The 21,220-nt window shown below is 33.5% G+C and overlaps 1 protein-coding gene across 1 annotated transcript in view; it reads right to left on the bottom strand.

The window, feature by feature from the left end:
• LOC108482723 (callose synthase 10) overlaps positions 1 to 19,197 on the bottom strand; it is a 28,855-nt gene extending 9,658 nt beyond the window's left edge. Inside the window, exons 1-35 of the mRNA XM_017785841.2 lie at positions 18,568 to 19,197; positions 17,242 to 17,339; positions 15,979 to 16,145; positions 15,420 to 15,531; positions 15,034 to 15,144; positions 14,689 to 14,814; positions 13,807 to 13,896; positions 13,025 to 13,122; positions 12,807 to 12,924; positions 12,320 to 12,448; positions 11,817 to 11,893; positions 11,642 to 11,720; positions 10,625 to 10,717; positions 10,424 to 10,526; positions 10,144 to 10,267; positions 9,853 to 10,039; positions 9,709 to 9,761; positions 9,189 to 9,249; positions 8,987 to 9,068; positions 7,735 to 7,784; positions 7,354 to 7,440; positions 7,176 to 7,261; positions 6,249 to 6,276; positions 5,866 to 5,963; positions 5,689 to 5,770; positions 5,436 to 5,596; positions 5,219 to 5,336; positions 4,700 to 4,794; positions 4,525 to 4,615; positions 4,267 to 4,427; positions 4,062 to 4,171; positions 1,595 to 1,726; positions 1,410 to 1,478; positions 1,153 to 1,324; positions 651 to 759 (exon numbers count right to left, since the gene is read on the bottom strand). Coding sequence (XP_017641330.1) covers positions 651 to 759; positions 1,153 to 1,324; positions 1,410 to 1,478; positions 1,595 to 1,726; positions 4,062 to 4,171; positions 4,267 to 4,427; positions 4,525 to 4,615; positions 4,700 to 4,794; positions 5,219 to 5,336; positions 5,436 to 5,596; positions 5,689 to 5,770; positions 5,866 to 5,963; positions 6,249 to 6,276; positions 7,176 to 7,261; positions 7,354 to 7,440; positions 7,735 to 7,784; positions 8,987 to 9,068; positions 9,189 to 9,249; positions 9,709 to 9,761; positions 9,853 to 10,039; positions 10,144 to 10,267; positions 10,424 to 10,526; positions 10,625 to 10,717; positions 11,642 to 11,720; positions 11,817 to 11,893; positions 12,320 to 12,448; positions 12,807 to 12,924; positions 13,025 to 13,122; positions 13,807 to 13,896; positions 14,689 to 14,814; positions 15,034 to 15,144; positions 15,420 to 15,531; positions 15,979 to 16,145; positions 17,242 to 17,339; positions 18,568 to 18,781 — 3,771 coding nt within the window. The 5' untranslated portion in view covers positions 18,782 to 19,197. The remainder of the gene's footprint in view (positions 1 to 650; positions 760 to 1,152; positions 1,325 to 1,409; positions 1,479 to 1,594; positions 1,727 to 4,061; positions 4,172 to 4,266; positions 4,428 to 4,524; positions 4,616 to 4,699; positions 4,795 to 5,218; positions 5,337 to 5,435; positions 5,597 to 5,688; positions 5,771 to 5,865; positions 5,964 to 6,248; positions 6,277 to 7,175; positions 7,262 to 7,353; positions 7,441 to 7,734; positions 7,785 to 8,986; positions 9,069 to 9,188; positions 9,250 to 9,708; positions 9,762 to 9,852; positions 10,040 to 10,143; positions 10,268 to 10,423; positions 10,527 to 10,624; positions 10,718 to 11,641; positions 11,721 to 11,816; positions 11,894 to 12,319; positions 12,449 to 12,806; positions 12,925 to 13,024; positions 13,123 to 13,806; positions 13,897 to 14,688; positions 14,815 to 15,033; positions 15,145 to 15,419; positions 15,532 to 15,978; positions 16,146 to 17,241; positions 17,340 to 18,567) is intronic.
• Positions 19,198 to 21,220: the final 2,023 nt, after the last annotated feature.

Raw genomic sequence — 21,220 nt, 5'->3', positions numbered from 1 at the left:
TAGGGTAAAAAAAAAAACATAATCTATACAGAAAAGAAGATAATTATTCAGCTCTGCCACTGAAGCAGTTCAACAATATATATTGTAATCAAAGTTTATTATTCCCACAACATATTATAGTCCAATAATTGCAATGATATATCAAAGTACAACCTAAAAAGTTGAAACAAAGTCAAATTTTAGCATGCGCATATCATATCAAATCTAAGTGACGAAATAGCTCACTGACTTCAAGGCCAAGAATGACAAAGCATAAACGTACTTGTAAAGCGAACACAATGAAGCAAGCTCTCATTCCAACAAATGACTATTTTGAAAACATTAAGAAAAGAACACTGTTGCACTTGCAACTTGTTTACTATCTTTCCACCATCACTTGAAATTTGATTTTGAATAAGGATCTTTATTTTAATTCAACTAATGTGAAAAGAATGAATGGAAATGCACATCAGTAGTAAAGGACATCAAACCATAATAAAGATGTTGCACGTTGGAATGCTCTGCCTACCCCCACCAAAATAAAAATACATATTCAATCTAGTTATTAGCTCACTACTTGTTTTTTTACTTAGAAAAACTCTGTGCAACCATCAACCCATGCCAATCAAAGATTTTTAATAAATACAAGACAAGAAAAATCAATGCTGAACCTGATCTTTTCCATTTATATCAGCTTTGACAAGCTTTGAATAAAATTGCCTTTTCCCGTCTGCTCCAACCTCCTCAGCATGTATGAATGCAACTCGAAGGGCTTCATTCCTAGAAAAAAGAAACAAAATACCATTGTCATTAAAGCCATAACATGGTACAATAAATCAAGGATCATACCAATATCATAAAAGCCACAGGGTGCAATTAATCAAAGATCATGAGTAAATTATACAGAAGCAAACAGAATGAAAATAGTAAAGCCTTTATGAAATGATATTATCGTAATGCTAACAACAAGGGATCTGCAACTGTAAGGAATGGCATTAAAGTATCTGAACGACAAGCAAGCCAGACACTTAGCATCCAAGCTTTTGACCAACCAAACATGCTTTACTACTTCGCAACTGAATCTTGCAGCTCAGTGGCCCCCCCGAATCAACTATAAATTAAGGTCAATTAGGTGCTATTATCTGTCTTCAATTAATAAAAGGTAAACGATACCTCTGTAGCAAAAGAGCAATATCAACAGCTTCAGGTTTCTTATTCTGCTTCTGTTGACCATAAATTTGACATGAAACAACATAAGTAAACTTTATATCTGCTTGTGCTCGAGCTTCACGAGACAATTCAAAGCCTTCAGTTGTCAGGTAGTCACTTTGAGAATATGCATCCACTGTTAAACAAGAAAATATGGTATGAGCATATCAATGGCTTATCCTTAACAGTACAGGTCATTGCATAAGGTTTGAAGTGAATACCTCCCAAAGATCTCCTTTCTAGAAAACTTTGTAGCATTAATGCCCTTCTATAATACATCATACCACGAACTGCATTTCAAGATTATAAGAGAGATCATATTGAAAGAATAAACAGCCTTTCGGCATTTCACATAATGCTGGACTAGATATATCAGGTATTCCATAAGAAAGAAATACTGGCTAACCAGTCCTGGCTAGAGTCTGCCCTCGATAAGATGCCCAAAATCGAAGCTCCAAGTCATTATTACTTCGTTGAGCTTCTACATTCCCGGTAGACTTTCCTTCATCAATCCGCTCTAAATAATTCTCCCATTCATCTAACGTCAGAAGAACAGGGACTTTATCACATAGAGATATAACCCAATATAAAATAAGCCCTCAACAACAGGCAAAGGATGCGAAGCAAGAAAATTTCATAAGTCCACGAATATAACTAAACTAAAAACAATAGGGATGACAATGGGGCATGTCAGAGGTAGGCACCAAATGCTATTTATTTCTGCTCCCACTCCCCTACCTGTGTTGTCAATCAGGAACTTATTTACTTCTCAAATCCAACCATAAATTGCACGATAGTGCTAGGAAACTCAAGTTTTAATTATTTTCTTTGTTACTGCTTTCTATCAAATTTATTACAAAACAAGTAACATTTCAGCAAACCCCAATTCGAAGTGCAGAGAATTATCTGTCTTAAACGAACAAATTCACCATACAAAAATGATTGCAATTAATATCAATTCTCTCTTTAGAATATATACAAAAAGAAATGCTTGCAAATAATTCCATCCAACCTGGCATGCTACAAAACTTGACCAGGAATTGGAGAAAGAGTTCGAAAACAATTCAGCAGTTAAGAGTAGGTAACAACACATGCTGCTTGGATGCAAATAAAGACCTTTGCGTTTATTAGCAACACATTATATTTAAGAGATAAAGCTTGACACGCCTTGCATCAAGCAACTAACCAGAATTGACAATAAGAATGATAACAGCATGATTTTATCAAAATGCCTTCAGCATGTAATACTTTCCAACTTATAACCAGAATTCATCATACAAAGAAAGAAATACAGGAAATGTACTTTAAATGGATGGAAAGGATGTACGATAATTTGATTGGATAAGGTAAGAAGAGTAAGGTAAAGATAAGGTAAGAAGAGTAAGGTAAAGATAAGGAAAATTATGCTTTATTGTCTGCTTGCAAATAATTCCATCAAACCTGGCATGCTACAAAACTTGACCGGGAATTGGAGAAAGAGTTCGAAAACAATTCAACAGTTAAGAGTAGGTAACAACACATATGCTGCTTGGATGCAAATAAAGACCTCTGCCTTTATTAGAAACACATTATATTTAAGAGATAAAGGTTGACACGCCTGGCGTCAAGCAACTAACCAGAATCAACAATGAGAATGTTAACAGCATGATTTCATTAAAATGCCTTCAGCATGTAATACTTTCCAACTTAAAACCAGAATTCATCATACATAGAAAGAAATACAGGAAATGTACTTTAAAGGGATGGAAAGGATGTACGTTAATTTGATTGGACAAGGTAAGAAGATTAAGGTAAAGGGAAGGAAAATGATGCTTTATTGTCTGTTGGAGGAGAGGAAATGAAATTAAAGGATACACGAATCTACAGCATGATTTTACCAAAATGTAACAATAAGAATAGTAACAGCACAATTTTTACCAAAATGCCTTGAGCATGTATAATTTCCGACTTATATAACCAGAAGTTAAGAAGCTATATTCATATATGGGAAGGAATACAGGAGAGCGAGGTACTTTAAAAGGGACAGATAGGATTTATGATATTTTTTGGATAAGATTAGAAGAGTAAGGTAAAGGGAAGGAAAATGATGTATTATTGTCGGGAGAAGGAGAAGAAACACAATTAAAGGATACATGAATCTACACTCTCACAGCCATTCTCTTTTAGTGTACAAAATATTTAGAAAAGGAAGAAAGAACAAGAGAATTAATGTCATTCACAATGAAAACTTTGATCCCCTTTTCATCCAATTTTCTTTCCTCTACTTGGGGAAACAAGTCAAATAAGGTTTTAAGGCAAAGGCAAGAATGTTTGTACTACTTGCATGAATCATAACCAAATAAGCAGCAGCAAATAGTGTTTCCATTCTTTCCATTCTTTCCACCCAAGCTGCCTTAATCCAAATTCCAATGAAGATAGAACTCAACAAGAAAGCACCACAAAGAAGAATTTTAGGTATTCAACATCGATAATATGATAACCATCACATAGTACCGAAAATTCAAAAGGTAACACTACATAGTACCGGAAATTCAAAAGGTAACACTCAATTAACCATATTGTTGCAGTCTGTCGATAACAATAATATTGGAACACTAATCAACAGCTCAGTATTTAACAAAGGACCAATGCAAGTCACATGATAGGGAAGGTAACATCTAAATAATCTTCAGCAACACAAGATGGCGACATAGAAAAGAAACATGCTCTATCATGATGCTGGAACAGCAGTTAAAGATTCATTGGAAATATAATAAAAGGGGGATGGGAAAGGTAGGACTCTGACTTAGATTAAACATTCAACCATTGACAAACAACAGTATTATGATACGGGAAAGGATAACCTCACTTAAGATAATTATGAAATGATATACCTGGAAAGATTTTCTGAAGATAGAAAATAGTAGATATTCCATCCTCATTTTCCTCACGCAATTCTTTGGGGCTATAAAGTACAGTCTCACTGTAGTACGGGGTAAAGACACTGTTTTCAAACAATAAATAAATAATTAGTTCAATATACGATAATATTGCAGAATCAAATTTAAGTCAATTTTCAGACATATTGTATCTACATACCAAAATGGCATCATTTCGCAAACTGGCTTAGCTGGAGGCATATCCATAAATAATGAATTAGTGAAAAATTCCAATCTTCTCCTCGCCTCTAGATTCTTAGGAATGTTAGCTGCAGAATCCTTTACAGTCAGAAGAAGATACAGTCGCTTCACCTGCTCCCTCTGTAAGAGAAAAAGTTGGACACAGAAAGTGATGAGACAAGGGTAAGACAAGAAAAGGGGAGATTAGCAGTATATATCAAATTCAACAAATGCATACAATTTCTGGGTCCTTGGGCCACTCTATTCTCGAAAACAGACGACCTTCATTTCTTGCTCTAGCCAAAATGTTCCATGTATCAAGCTGCTCCCTGACGTCTCACAGCAAAAGCAAATGTTTCAGAAAGGAAGATTTAATTGACCGCACACTAAAAAATGTATGTCCTAGAATTTACCTCAAATCAGGTGATAACAGGTCATGTGTAACAACCTCATACAGTTGATAAACAGCATTTGCAGCACCTTTCTCTTCAGGTTTTTCATTCCTTAGCTAAATAAAAACAGTTTATTATCAGAACACATTTCGAGCAACAAAAAGAGTATGATGTACATCTATACAGACTTCATTATATACCAGTACCAGGCACATTGAAAATTAATTTATTATGCTCAATTTCTAATTGAAGAGACACCAACATTGAAATCAATTTATTATGCTCAACACCTAATTATGAAAAAGTAAAAGAGCAATCAAACATATCATACTGCAATATCAAGAAATTTCAAATTTACTCATAGAATAGAAAAAAAGGAGTCATACCAACAAACCACTGCAATGGTGGGGGATGGAACAAGAACGAAAAGGAGGGAAAGTAAAAAAATAAAAAGCAAATGAAACAAAGAGGGTTTTTGTACTATGAATTTAGCAGCAGTGATTGAAACAATTAAAAGATGCAAAGAGTTTCTATTATTACCAGCCCAAGCAAAGCAGTCAACTTTTGAAGAACCACAGGAAGCTTCTTCAAAGACAAGGTTATGACAAGTGAACCCTCTGATATACTGTTATTAATCTCACGGTATATCCTTTCAACCCTGTCATAAACAAGGTAAAGGACAAGTAATTGTGGGCAGGTTCTTAATGATAACCCCATGAAAAAATGACAAAAAATAAACCATGCAGCTGCTACATACCAGAGTCTCCCTTCACCATCCACCAATGAATGTAAAATTTTTTCAATACTGTAGTAGCACTCCTGAACTGCATATGCCATATATTCATCCTTGCATATCCTATTCCAAAGATCAGCCTGTGTATCTTTGCAGTCAATAGCCAGATCGACTGCCAATAAGATCTGAAAAGATGTTGCCAATGAACATGAAAGAAATTAGCATAGAATCAGTCTTTCAGTAATTATTTGTTTCAGTACAATTTAACAGGACCCACCTTACTGCTTAGAAGAAACAAAGGCCACTGAACTAATCTTAGACTTCCTCTGTTGCTGGGAATTAAAAGCAAATCCATCTCCCTTAAAATATAAGAAATTAAGGGCAACCAGTGAGTACCAATCTCAAAATGAACATTAGCATCATGAAAGCAGTAAAGTCTAACTCAATAATTTACCTGTTGCTGATATAGTCTTCTTCACGCAAACTTTTAATTATCTCATTCCAAAATGGTGAAAATAGAGCAGCATATGTCTTGTTATTTTCCTGAGAAACCTGTTTGTGAAAAATAAACAGACTTTTAATTATTTCATTTTGTTTTCATTCTTCGACTCTAACAACCACAGGATGGAAAGACATGCTTTCCACATTTCGCTTTGCTTTTCTTCCAATTTTCCATCTTTCCTTCTTTCTACCCACACAACCTAGCTAAGCCTAAAAGATTTACTTCTTTAACCAATCAAGATTCTGCCAGTACTAAAGATTTGCAAAGATACAATCACCTTAATGAGTTTTTAGAAATTAGAATTAGAAGTGAAGAATTATAAAGGCATCACCCACCTCAGGTGTTTGTCTATCAAATGGCATCCTGCAAGAGCATAAAAAAGGGAAACAAAAAAAGGAAAAAGGAAATTAAAAGAGATTAACAGGGAAATTATATAAAAAGGAAAACATATTTGAACCTATGAACAGTGTGAAAACATTCTCTTGTTGTTGTCAAGTTATGAAGTTATTTAAGAACTGCAGAGTGTTTTACATGCTACTCCCTTTTGTTTTTAGACAGGGGAGGGAAGAATTCTGGTAGAAATAGTTACTTGACCAAATGCAGCATACGCCACATAAACCATATTTTAATAACATCAAACTACTTTCTTTGCATAAAAAGACAGACCAAACAACAGCAGGTAAAGGCTCGAAGGATAGAAAATGGCATCTATTTTAATAACTTCGCAGCCAGCCAGATAAGGACCAAGTTACAAGCAAGACAGAGAGAGCAGAAATTAAGACGAGAGAGAGGGAAAAAAAATTAATTCAGGTTAGCCCTTTTCTATTCCTTTTCCTTTTATGTCCATTTTTCTTGGATGATTAACTAGGTAAAATAGTCTGAAAAACAATTAACGCCAGTAAAGACCTAATTATGATCAATCAGAAACATTCAATATACAAGTAACCTATTCCCCATTCTGTATTCTAACAAGCCAATATGCTATCTGGGGCCTGCTTCATTGAGTCTATCCATAGTCCACAAAATTGCAATAAATATGATCATACATCTCTGTTTATCTTTGACACAAGTAAATAACTATGATTAAATATCTATATCTATCTTTAAAAAAAATACATTTTAGGAAATCAAATGAACAACAAAAAAGAAACAGAATATAGAAAACGGATTGATGACCAAATTTAATAAAAGGGTAATCAAATCTGGTACACCATTTTAGCCCAGAAGCCTATACTTAAAATTGCCAAGATGTAAACAATTACCTTTTAGTTGGTTGTGAAACAAGGTTCTTGGCAAAGGCTTCTGGGAAGCTCTCAAACCGTTTATGCACCATTTCAGTTGAGCGTATCTGTGATAAAAGCAACATTGAATAGTAGGAATCGTAACAAAGGAGCACAGACTGTAATATCGCCAAGGATAGAGAAAACACCAATGTAATACCTCGCCTAACCGAGCCCTTGCACCCATGACACCACCAATAATTGCTGACAGTAAAGTGTACCATATGTGAATGTCCATGAGATAAATCTGGAGAAAAGGGAGAGAATACAGTACAAGTTAAACCAATGTATGTCAAAACATTTTCATAATATTTAAGCTTCTTGACAATAATCAGCTGAAATTGGATAAAGCCAATATACTGGACAAGCAAAAAAACTCAGGCACAGGCAATAGCCCAGAGCATTTGAGATAAACCAATGACCTAATTGTTTTTAACAATTTTCTATGTCCAAACATATATATACGGAGAGAGAGAGAGAATGAATAAGTCAGAAAGCCAACAAGTTCCAAGCACATATGCTTAAATAGATATGTACTCACAGCGATAACAGGAGCCCACAGACTAACGATGGTCAAGACATTATTATTATCTGCAGAAAAAATATAAAAAGAATAGATTAATGACACAAACTTCAACTTGAAGAACAGACACCTCAATGAAACATAAGTGGGTAGTATTAAAAGCTTTATACATTCACAGTATTCTAACAGTCCAAGACTATAAAATATAATAATATTTATGTCACCATGAGGCCATAACAAGATAAGATATGACCAATATATGTAACGAGAAAACTTCTTGATGGACAAAACACAACATGAGCAGAACCGAAATATTTGCCAAATGAAGAATAAAATTCTGATAGGGGATTTGATTCAGGTTCTGATTGAATTTTATTCTGATCTTTATTTCCTTGAATTTCCTTAGTGATTTAATAAAACTGTCATAGTAAAATCAGGATATTTTGTTGTCATATTCTTGTTTTCCTTATCAGAATAAAAAATAAGGGTTTCCATTCTATTTCCTAAATTGTAAAACTTTAAGAGGTATATTATTCATGAATAAAACAAGTTGAAAGTTTCAGCAAAATAAAGGTACGCAACTCGAGTTCCACAACCATAGGCAAAAATAGGAATTGAATTAAAGGCAAAGGCCCTTTCTTAAAATCTGATTTTTGTGCTACTTGTCCAGTGACTCAATATATTCCTTCCATTGGCACCCTATATCTCTCGATTGCATATAGCGATCCACTTCATTACCTTCTTTTTGATAAAATTGATAATCAGAGTACACACATATGAGGCTCAGATACATGAACAATTATGATGATTGATGCATATCTTGGGAAGTAATAAAGGGAAGTCGAACACTTCAACTCCATACTTCCAAATTCCAAATAAGATTTTCTTAAGCATTCTCATGTACAACAGATGTAACAAACATGGACCAAGACAAGCACTTAATTCCAAATGCTTATATAAAAGATGAATCTATAGGACATGCAACTCGTGCACATTGAAGGGAAATTTTATCTTCTTAGCGTAGCCTGAACAAAGTGCAATCTAAATGTTTGAGGGAAATACATATCCATTTTAATAATAGCCAAAAAGAGCCCATAACATTGGGATTTAACCCCTTATTCACTTAATTTAACTCTAATTTTCATCTTCTTAACACTGTAATAGCAGAACTTTTACCTGCTACAAGAAAAGGGAGAAATATGTTCCATAGAATCTAAAGTTGGTGCTTTATAAAACCAAGCAAACAAAAAACAAGGGTTGATGAACATACTCTTCGAGACAAGATCATGCCAAGAGTATCGCAGAGATGGAAGATCCACAATGGTATTCGTAGGTGAGACAAGGGGTCTTATCTGTAATTCAGGATTATAAAAAATGTCAGTGTCAGATATTTAAATCCACATATTTGAAAGCTGTCTACCATAAACTACAAAAACCCTAGTGAAAGGTAAAATAGAAACTTGATGGCTTGCCTGAAGAAAATACGCAAATGTGAATTTACAGAGAAATATGACCAACCAGAATAAGACATATCTGCAGCAACAAAGAACCAAATGAAGGGAGTAGATAGCACAGGCACAGAAAATATTAGCAAACTTCATTATTTCAGAAAAATAAAACGACAGACAAATAAACATGACATCAACATACAATGCAAAAAGAATATAGAGATAAAGAAAATTTGTTGACCAGCAATCTATCAAGTACATCCACAAGCATTTTATCATCAATATGAAGCGTTAACTCCAACTGTATATGGCAAACAAAATCATGGCACCATTTTCAGCCAAAGTACTGAAAAATTACATCATTACAGACTTAAAGGTACCACAACACACCCAAAAAAAAAAAACTCCACTGAAGAATCAAGAAAAGGAACAGGATAAAAGGTATTCTCAACCACTTGACAATGTAATAGATAAAATCAACAATGTCAAATGATCACAGTAAGCATGAAATCCCAATTTCAATAGAACACAAAAAAAAAAAAACCTGAAATAGTCAGTCATCCTTTCATAAAGGCCACGCCCAACATAATAACGCTCCTGAAATGTGCAAATTAACGTATATGAACTACCAAGTGATCCATTCCAAAATCATTTGATCATCCCAACTATTAAGAAAAAGTGAACAAACCTGATAAATCCATTTGAAAAACTGGAAAAATGATTGATCTGACATTTCAGACAAGGTATGACATGCAGGAAACTTCAGTAACAAGCCAAGAATCAACCGCAAGGCTGCGTAAACACCCAAGACAAGTATATATATCCGAAAATATAATGAATTGTTGTTCCGATCATTCATTTCCTCCAAAACCTTCCTGCATGTGTGTATATATATATATATGTGAATCAGCATGAACATATAACAGATGACTATCAACAAGAAAATAATTTCAATCATTTAAAAGAAGCACAAACTTACACATAAACATAGGTCACAAATACAGAGGTCAAGCCACACCAAAAAAATCGTATAACCAGCCTGGAAATGGCCATGCCTCTAGCAGTGGCGTAAGCCCCAAACATGAGCAGGACATCTAAACAACCTAACTAAGCAGAAAAGTAACCAAATGAAAACACGGTTAAGCCTGGACATATGCAAGTCTTGCCAATAATCCAAATTAAAATAAACTAAAGCATGAATATACAAGAAATATTTAAGTAATAACTGCAGATGAATATCAATAAAGCCAAGAACGTACTCTCTATGAAGTTCATAATAGCAAAAGTCGGTCCGATACTAAGTAATATCTTGAAAGTATTTAAATTAAGACGTCCTTTTCTGAATGCTATAATTGCCAATGCCTGCAAACAAAAGGAAGTCAACTAATATCATCTTCAAAAGATAAACAGACTACATGCAACATCTATAAGAATTTTTCTATGGAAGCAAAAAGGCCTACCTGGAACATTACAACCAGAAAGATCCAAAGACGATGAAAACTTCGATACAAGTGCAGGAATGTCCGATGCTCTACAAAAGTGCTTTTACCAGTCTGTGAAATCAATAGGAAAAAAGAACAAGGGGATAATTATCAGTTTAAAAAAATTGGTTAAGAGTCATAAAGGAGCAGTTGAAATTACATAACCAATATGGATGTATTGCCTACTTTATTTACAAAAAAGAGTAAGGAGAAAAAGGGTGGTCATAAGAAATAGTGATTCAGTACATAATAGGAACATGATGGGTCTGCAGGAAGATCAGAAAAGAAATGTTTTTAGCAGTTTTTCCATCTTCGCATTCTATTTGCAAGAGGCGATTCAGCACCAAAATATGATAACAGGAAAGAGGGCTCCTAATAAATCAATATTCACAGTAAAGGATCAAGAGATACAGCATACATCAGTAAAGCAGCAGCAGGAGCACAAAAGAGTTGCGTGCAAAAGATTATCAGGGTAATTAAAACAAAAATATTTTTATCCCTTTATAAACAACTTAATAATTCTTTCCCTTAAAATATAAATTCAGAACTGAAATTCAACCCTTCATAAGAATAGCAAACAATGCACAATGCCTTTCCTACTACATTGGGATACACTCCACAGATCAGATTTTACCATTATGGTCCCTTGAGAACAGTACCCAATGTAATATTACTAAGTAGCTTTAAGCCTTTATATCAGAAATAGGATTACAGTTTCCATATAACACATCCATGACCCCTTCAAGTATGATGATTTATTTTGCTCCATAGGCATAAAAGGAACTTCCCATGACAGTTTCCATAGGCAAAGGGCTGTTTCCATGACTCAAACCCATGACTTTACTAACAAAGGAGCAAATTTATGTTGCCACCAAGGGTTGCCCTCAAAGTTTTAAAATTAAGACTCCAGTAGGTAGACTTACAAAAGATTGAAAGAAAAATAGAAGGTTTAAATAAACAAAATAGTTTTGGTCAGAAATGATCAGTGGAACTTACTCTCTTCCCCTTCTTAGGCAACAACAGAAATGGGGATTCTCTCCTCATGGGCCAGCTCAATTCAAAGCAAGCAGGTGACCTATACATATAAATTATAAATGAGAACAGGATTGTAAAAACTGCACATCAGTGTGCCAAACTTCACCAAACAAAATCCTTAGACAGTGTAACAAACCAAAAGTATTCATTGAAATCGTCATAATTACGCCATGAAGAATGTGCAGCTTTGCCATTATTGTTTCTAGCAGCCTCCTGAACAGCTAACATAAATATTAACGACAATTCCAAGAACATATAGAAAAAACATATTAAAAGAAAAAATAAGACTCTAATCAGATATACAGCCCTCCAATGAGTCAAGAATCATTGCCTGTAACCAAGTGAGAACATGAATGGTAAAATCAAGTCTATAGTTAGAGTTTATGATGTTAATTTTTCTCAAGCAAGCAAGAACCCCAGAATAATCCTCTCACTGGGACAGCATTAATTCCAAAATGAAAGGTGCAAATCACACAAAAACACGACCACAAACAGAATAGCAAAAACTGATGACCATAGTCAAAGCTTAATGGACATGCTAAAGATAACTTTCATAAGCAGGTTAGCAAATATGCACCACTAACATGAATATGAGCCCTAAAGAAAAGAGGATATATAGAAAGCACAAAAAGAACTGACCTCTGCCATCGTATTATATATAGGACATATGATTTGCTCAAGGAAGGACACAGAGCCACTCTCAGTGGTACAGCTTCGAGCAGGATTAGCTTCTCCATGGTCCACTATTGAATCCAATTCCCTTGCCATCTAGAACACCAAAATAAAGACATTATTAATGAAACCACATTAGACCTGTCCAAGGGCCTGGTAGCCACCCAGTCCAGGCTTGGACAAGGATTTTCGCACCTTGGGCTGGCGCAAATTCAATTTAAGTAATAAAAAATATATTTTTTTAAAATTTAATTATAAAAGTATATAAAATATCAATTAAAATATATTTTTTATTTTTTATTATTTTTTGAATAGTGAAATGGGCTTTTAGCATGGGACACGCCCAAAATGGGTCTGTGCTTCAAAATTTTTTTGGAACCCAGCCCATGGACACCTCTAGACCACATGATAGAAAGTAGTTAAGTAGCACCAACTGAGAGCTGAACAAACTCACATGATGGAATATGTAGCAAATACACTCAGGCAGAAAACGGACATTTGCAGCTTCACCCCATATGAGAAAGTATAAAGACACCAAAAACAGTTTCCTATCCCTATTAATTGCTTCCAAACTGCAGGAAACAAAATTAGCATCAATCTAGTAACAAATTAAAAAGTACCTCAATGCATAAGACAAGAGAAAAGGAACAGCTTCAAGGTTGCAGCTGTAACCTATTCCAAACCAGTCGTATCCGCAAGTATCTGCACCATTTGATGTAGTTATCCAGGACTTTCAAGAAAACCTCATTGATTGCTTTCTCATCAATTTTCTAGAAAAAATGGAAACATAATTAATGAAAAAAGAATTTGATCAGCAAACTGCAAGTTATATAGGATGCCTAACTTGAAAAAATAAACAAGGAGCACATCGCCAAACAAAATTAGTAGTTGCAAACTGCAAAGAAAAGCACCTAACCTAACATGCTATCGCAACCAATTTCATCCAATCCCTTATTTTAGTGCTAAATATGGGTCAGTTTAAGGCTTCTAAAATCCACAAAAAATTTACTATTATATAATTTCATTAAAAAAATTAACAATAATGAGAAATTTCCTAAAAATCTAGCCATCCAGGTTTAAAAAGAAAGCTTGGCAATACATAAAAATTAGCATGTTTGTAATTAGCTAAACCCCTAAACCATCTCCAATAACTAGGCCAGCAGTAAAACCTTTGCATACAACATCAAACTATTAAGCTTCAGTTTTCAAGGATATCTAAAAATTAAGCATTCCAGTTTACATAGCACGTAAACAGAATTTTGTATTTTAGAGCATAGACAGTAACATAAGGAGTTCCCCTCCTATAATCCAGCAACTAACATTTTGGTGTGTACAATTTTCTAAAATAGAAATGACAAACAGCAAAAGAACAACAAAGAATCAAAAGCCTCTGTAAAATTATTTTGAAAGGAAAGGCACCAATAAAATAGTAAAAAGGATTATTAAGAACTTACTGGATCAGCTTCAACAGGTATGCCAAGTCGAGATTGTGCATTTGCTATAGTAAGAACAACATTCTCACGCTGGTTCCTTACATTATCTTTCTGAAGGGAGAAAAAGGTTTGGTTAACAAAGAAATGGAGAGATGACAATGGACTGATGGTGGAAAAAAAGAAATATCAGAAACTTTGTTAAACTCAGCATACATAAATACAAATCAGTTATAATTAAGTATTCTTCAACAATCATTACAATATACATTAACATTCTACAAAATATGCACCAGATTAATATCAGATTCTATCAATCCAATGATAAAGCATAGAGCTGATTCAGGCATCTAGTTCTTCACTACGGTTTTTTAAATCAATCAAAATAGGTAGAAATGTGTAACAAAAAATGATAAAGGTAACAGTTCACTTAACCTAGATGCTAAAAAGGAGATAATATGGTAGTATAGGTAAAAAAATGCACAGCATCATTGCATTAAGTAATAAAATTATCAGATAGATAATCGTATCAGCCTTCTTCCTACTCTTCATGTACATGTAGCCCAAGCACTGCAAATGACCAATCATGTAAAAAGGCATCCCACCAGCCAATCCACAAAAGCAATCATAAGTCTTAGAAGAAAGCTTCTGAAACATGTTGCAAATGACAGCAAATAAAGAATTTCATATCCCAAAAAGTTATGTCTTGCTTTATGAGGGTTTCACAATGAAAAGTATACTAACATATATGCAAGACAACAGAAAACAATACATAACATCCCAAAAAGAGCCAAAGGAAAAGAAACTAACATAAATGGCAAGAATTATTCTGCACATATAACAAATTTAACCAACAAATCAATATGATCCAAGTACATAAAGTGCCAAGTACACACAGTCACAAACCTGAAAACCAAACACGTACTCCAGAAGATCAAACATGTCAGGATCCCGTTGCCCAGAAATCGAAAAACTTGAAGGAAGCTTGGGAAAATGTTCAGTGTATCTAATTGCAGATATTGCACCTCTAACCTGGTAATATTAGCATAAAGAAAAAAATTTTGAGCCACGCAGCTTTAACCAAAGCAAGCTGTCGAATAATGATTTCAGCATAAAAATAGATCAAGCAGTAAACAACAAAAGCAACTTCAAGTTTGCAACTATAAGCCTTTTAAGTAACCAATTCAATATGACGTTCTAGCAGCCAGTGGGTAAAAGTTGTAGCATGACTGATTAAAGATTTAGACTTACTTCAGGAAAAAGTCCAATAGCATTTGTGAATGATGGTGCTTCTAAAGGGACAATATTGTAGGGCGTGAGTTCACCAGATAGAGTTGCATCAGCATTTTTAATTCTTCGCAACTGAAAGAATATATAAAAGATCATATAGTTTTCAACCAAATAAAGATCAACCATATACCTTATTTCAAGACATATACGAGTTAAAACATGAGATAAAATGGCAAAAATCGAAGTTGTTAGTAACAGTTTCATGGAGAACAGGTTATAAAAGAAAATATCATAGGAACTTCATTGATAAGCTAGAAGTACAACATGCAAATGAATAATATATAAATATTGAAAATATCCAAGACGCTCACTGAAGGGCACATTCAGTGGGTGTTAATCACATGTACCTCATCCTTAATAAGCCTTCCAACCCCATCCGGATCGGCATCTTTGCTAAGTGCCTCCATGACCTCCACTAAGGCCCTCAAAGTAGCAAGGACCTTCTTCATTCCTAAAGCACTACAGATTTCATGGCACAAAAAATAACAATAATAAAATCATGAAATAGAAAATATGCCAACCAAAAAGAAGTAGAAAACTGGCCACGATGAAAATTTAATGAATGGATAAATGTTACAACTAAATTCAACTTCAGTGTGGTGCTTAGCTTCTACACTAAATGTAAACAGGATGCAAGTATTTAAATTCCAATGTTAAATAATCAACTTCAGAGTTTTGTAAACTTTCCCTCTGTACTTGTTTAAATTCCAATTGATGATAGTTTGCTTAGACTAAACTTAGAGAACATTCATTAAATAGGATAAAAAATCAAATAATTGTATTAATTCCCCTGACGTATTCTAATTCAAGACAGATGGTTTGAGAATAGTACTTAATATTGCCAAAAACATAAGCACACAAATTAAATCACAAGGAAACTAATAGAATAGCATCAGGTATCCATACTCTCCCAAACTAGTAGAAGAGAAGGTTCCAGATTCCCGCCATCTTTGTTCTTCTCTTTGGATATCATCTACTTTGTGCCGCCTCTTATAGAGCTTATAGAACTCCCATAAATGTTCAATATCACGATTACGATCTATTCGGCCACCATCCCTTTTGGCAAGTTTTTGCTGCAGGACAAAGAAAATGGCGAATTTAGAATGAAATGATTGGAGGTGAAAGGCACCAAGGTTCAGTCATGTAGTAGTAGTTGTTAGACAGCAGATGAAGTAAATCAACATCAAATCCAAATCAAGAATGAAACAATATAAATTGTGGAATAACATGCAAGCATATTGTTATAATCAGAAAACTCGATGGAAGATGAAATCAATATACATAGATTATTAGAAATAGAAATATAGGTAAATCTTAAAAAGTTGAATTGACAAATTTGGTTCACCAAATATTTTACTAAGAATATGATGGTAACTTCCAAAAACTATCCTTATCAAATAAAATGCAAATTTTATTAGTTTTATATTTTCCAATGATATTTATAATTGACAAAAATGTCAGTTTAAATCTTCTTTTATATAATATTTATCTTAAATACAAATAAAAGAAAGCAATTATCTTAAAGAATATATGATAAAACAACAAAAAGTTCTATATATTTAATATACATGAAATTAGAAAGCAAATTAATTAAAAGTTAATTTGATAGTGATTAGAATAATTCTAAAATTAATTTGATTTCATGATTTTGTAGTTAGGAAAAAAACCTGGGTAAAAATGAATTAGAAAAAATAAATATTAATCGAAGAAAATTTTAACTTTCCAATTGTATTGGAAGTTACTTTCCCACCACTCTTTACAGGAATTGCTATTGCATCCTCACGTTTATGAGAAAATTGGCACATACCCAAAAATATGGACACTTTTAAGCAAACCAAATATAGGAATCAGATTCCCACAAATTAAATTTTTGGGAAGGTGAGCACATTCCATCATACTAAACACCCTCTAAGGTTAGAGTGGTCAGTGGGGGTCCAAAACAACAATGAAATCAATATATTGGCAAATTGCAGCAGTGTAATATTAGGATCTAAAACAGATAAGTGGTAAACATAGCTCATACCAACAAAAAACAATACCATTGATCTGGACCCTAAGAGAAGGCCAATGACCATGGTAAATTTACTGCTATCTAGACAGGATAAGCATAAACATTATTTAAACTATATGAAAAAAACTAGATAACATCAAAAGCTTACATAATAGTACCTTAATTACAGACATCAAACCAGTCTTGAACTGAAGGACACCTCTACCTTCACTATTTGGGTCCAAGTTTTGGGCCATACCATATGCCTGCTCACAAACTGAAATTGAAAGCATATAAACAATAAACATATCACCACCCAGAAACAAATTAGTATTCAGAAGTGGAACAAACGGTTAAGAAAAAAACACACAAATGCCTAGAGTAACCATAGATATACCAGTCAATATACAAATCTAATAGGCCATTGGAGGTCAAATATAAAAAGAAAGTTATTAGATAAATTCTTTTTAGAAAGAAAAAACGACCTCAATAAGGAGAAAAGCTAGCCACTCTATCAAGATGCTTATTTACTTTGGGTGGGTCTAAAGTCATAAAGCAATTTGGATTCCTAGTATATTGCACACCAACATATTCACATAGAAACATATTCGAAAACATAATAACCATGTTGCACTCGATGGCTATAACTGAACAACAATGTTATTGCAGTGAGATTCTCATTAACAATGAACCCAAAACAGGTTGATTATCCAATTTTTTTGCCAAAGTGAACAGCAAATTCATAGAAGTAAATAGAAACTCTCAAACTTCCTCATGTTATATCTATCTGACTAACTTGGCTAACATTAAAATCAATAGGATCTGATGCTTTCAGTTTAATCATTCAAACAAACTGTTTGGGTTTAACTAAAGTCCTCAAATATTGGAATTTACAAGCCCTTGAATATACTTCATGACGAAATATAACACAGACAGACATTTATGTACAATCTGAAAGAGGCCCAAAGATCATTCAATTCAAATCGCATTGCCCCACAATAGTCATTTCTATGACATAAAATGGTTTCCATTACAAGCATGCTTATACCTTATTTTTGTTCAATATTACTACAGTTATTGCTTCTGTAAACTTAAATTACGCAATCATGTACAGTTAACCTCTTGTTCCTGCAATAAATCCATCAAATAAGTTCTTATAGTGTTAGTTCAGCTAGACGTGGAAGTCTATGCCGACTAGTATTTCATAGACCGAATAGACAAAGCAAGAACAACACAGCAGCTAAAGAAGATCAAGAACCAGTTCGTCTAAATTCAAAACTCCCTTCAGCACAAAATCGAAAGGAAGGAAGAATTCAACTCCTAACTATTTTATCTCTGATAATCAATAATATGAGCAAACAAACTCAACCTCGTACATAAACACCAGCTTACTCTATAAAGTCACTTTCAAGGCATTTCCCTTTCCGTAACATAAATTGCCATCAGATCACGTGATCAAGTACCACTAAAACAAAGAAAATAGGAGGAAGAAGAGAAAAACGTACGTATCCTGGCAACATGCGGGTCCTCCGCTTGAATCTCATCCGCAGCCTGAAGGATGGCGTCGATATTAGTGGCGCGACCAAGCGAGGGTGGGAGTTGAACAGCACCGGCGATCCCACTTGGTCTTCTCGCATGACCTTGACCAGCATCTCTGAGCTGCTCTCTTTCCAAGGTAGCACGCACCAGTCTCTCCCAGTTTTTTAAAACCCTAGCCATGGAATCTCAAGAATCTACCCAATCAATAGATAGAACCTAGTCTTTCACATGAAAGAGATGAAATTGAGAAACAAAACAAATAAAAACAAGAGACGCCAACTCTGGACGAGTTGAATAGCACGACTCGGTGGTGGTGAGTTGGATCTACAACGAAATATACGAGAACTTCCCAAAGCAGATTTGAAATTGGGGTTTAATGAGGAAAATGAAAAGTTAACGCGGAGGCAAAAGAGAAAATGCTGATGGGTGGAATTACTGATAGACCCTCGGTTTTTAAACCGTCTGATCAGATCAAATATTGACGAACTCTCTGATCTCAGAGAAATGAACGGATCAGATTTGTTTCTGTAATTTTCCGCAAACAATATTTTGATACGAGTTTAGAGGAACGCGCTTGTTATTTTAGAAAGGTAGACTTGTAGACCCTTAAACCTTAAGAATTTATCATACCATGCTTTTTTAAGAAAAATATTATATCTAACCAATATGTAATTATTCAGTGGCACTCCATCTCCAAGCAATTGACCCATTTTTAAACAAAGTCGAAATATTATCTTTTATACTTTATCAAGAGTAACAATACTATGAAATGCAACCCAATAAACCTAGTTCACAGACTCGTAAATATTTTGAGGTGCTACCATAGTTACAAGTCAGTGGGTTATAAATTAATTTAAAGTTGGTAGTTCAAGTCCCCACATATGACCACATTATGATTCTCACATCCTTTATTGACATATTTTCATTTTAAGTATTGTAGCTCATCAACTGAAGAGCTCTCAACTTTGTCAATCAAGCCCATCAAATAGCTATTCAAGTACATTGACAAAATATGAGAGACAAAATTTATATTAGTGAATAATACTTGATAAAGTTGTGACAAATAATAATTCAAAGATAAAAATATTGAGAGCATTTAAATATTATGAAATTATCATTAGTATTTTTAATTGAATTTTATTCTAATTGTTTTAAATTTTTATTTTTTAAAGTTTGGTTTGAGTGTATTTGATTAAATTTAAAGCTTTAAACTTTAAAATTAGTTTTAACATTAAAATTTTTAAAAATATATTGTTTTGATGTTAATTTTAAATTTTAAATAATGTATTAAAATCATAATTTGTTTTTATCTATACATATAAATTAAATTGAAGGTTAATCTTTTATAAAATAAATAGATAGAGAGTAAAGAATAAAGAAAATATGAGAGCAAAAAGATAACATATTTTATTGATCAATTCATAAAATATACAATATTTTGATAATTCATAAAAGATTTAACTTGCGTCTAATGGTTGTTGTTACAACATTTTATAAATCACTATTTAATAAAGTTTACATTAAAATCCTTGAAAGATTTAGAATGTTAGAAGCATATTGAAATTCTCGAATTAATCATTTATATGAATTGAAATAATTTGACCGTCACGTGGTAAATTTGACTGAGTGAATAATAGTTGAAGGAGGTTTATCAAATAATAAAAAATCCCTATTTATATTTTTATAGAAGAATTATAATTAAAGTTTACTATGATTATTGTTGAAACTCTTGAAGAGGTCAAAATATATTTCTCTCAAATTTTCTCTCACTCATGACTTTCAAAAGAATGGTGATTTAAATGTTTAGCAAATAGATTCAAATAGTCATTTAAAAGACTAGTATTCGAGATTAAATACGTAGAAATGAGAAAGTATGAGATGTTTTCACTAGGGGAGTAAATACGCAGTGTACTCTTCTTCCTTTAATCGAGGTTTTGTCCCATTGGGTTTTCCTGATAAGGTTTTTAATGAGGCAGCATAATATGTGTATTATAGATATGTGTACTCTTTTTCCTTCACTAGGATTTTTTTTCCACAGGATTTTTATCTTAGTAAGGTTTTAATGAGACACATTATCTACCAACGGACATCCAAGAGGGAGTGTTATGAATATCTTCTTAAGTGGATATCCATCAAGATCAAGGTAGGTTTTAATGTACTTTAAATTATTATTGTCATTAGAAGCAGATCTCTACTTCATTTATACTTCTTATGCCTATAAATAAAGACTTTGGAGAAGTTTTGTAAATACTCCGATTGACCAATAAAATACACTCTCTCTTTTACTCTCCCATTTTATTTGTCATTTACTCTCTTTCTATTTATTTTATAACAAATCTCAATTTTTAAGATTTTTTATATATTTTTTTAAATAAACATATTCACATGAATTATTGCGGTAGTTGTGGATTCATTCTTAGCTTAGGAACCTCTACAATGGCAAACCCAAAAACCACCATCCCAAACAACCAAGCTAATCAAAACAACCAAGTTACTAAAACCTAAAACATTAACCAAACTCAACCGTAAAATCGAATTTTTTGGATGTATATTTACAATCCATACAACCAATATGCTCAGCGTTACCTTTTTTCAACTGAGGTATTGCAAAGCTTACCC

This window comes from Gossypium arboreum, chromosome 1 (genome assembly GCF_025698485.1).
Source record: "Gossypium arboreum isolate Shixiya-1 chromosome 1, ASM2569848v2, whole genome shotgun sequence".
NCBI lineage: Eukaryota > Viridiplantae > Streptophyta > Magnoliopsida > Malvales > Malvaceae > Gossypium > Gossypium arboreum.
Note: the sequence above shows the minus strand (reverse complement) of the source record. Positions and strands in the feature narration are given on the sequence as shown.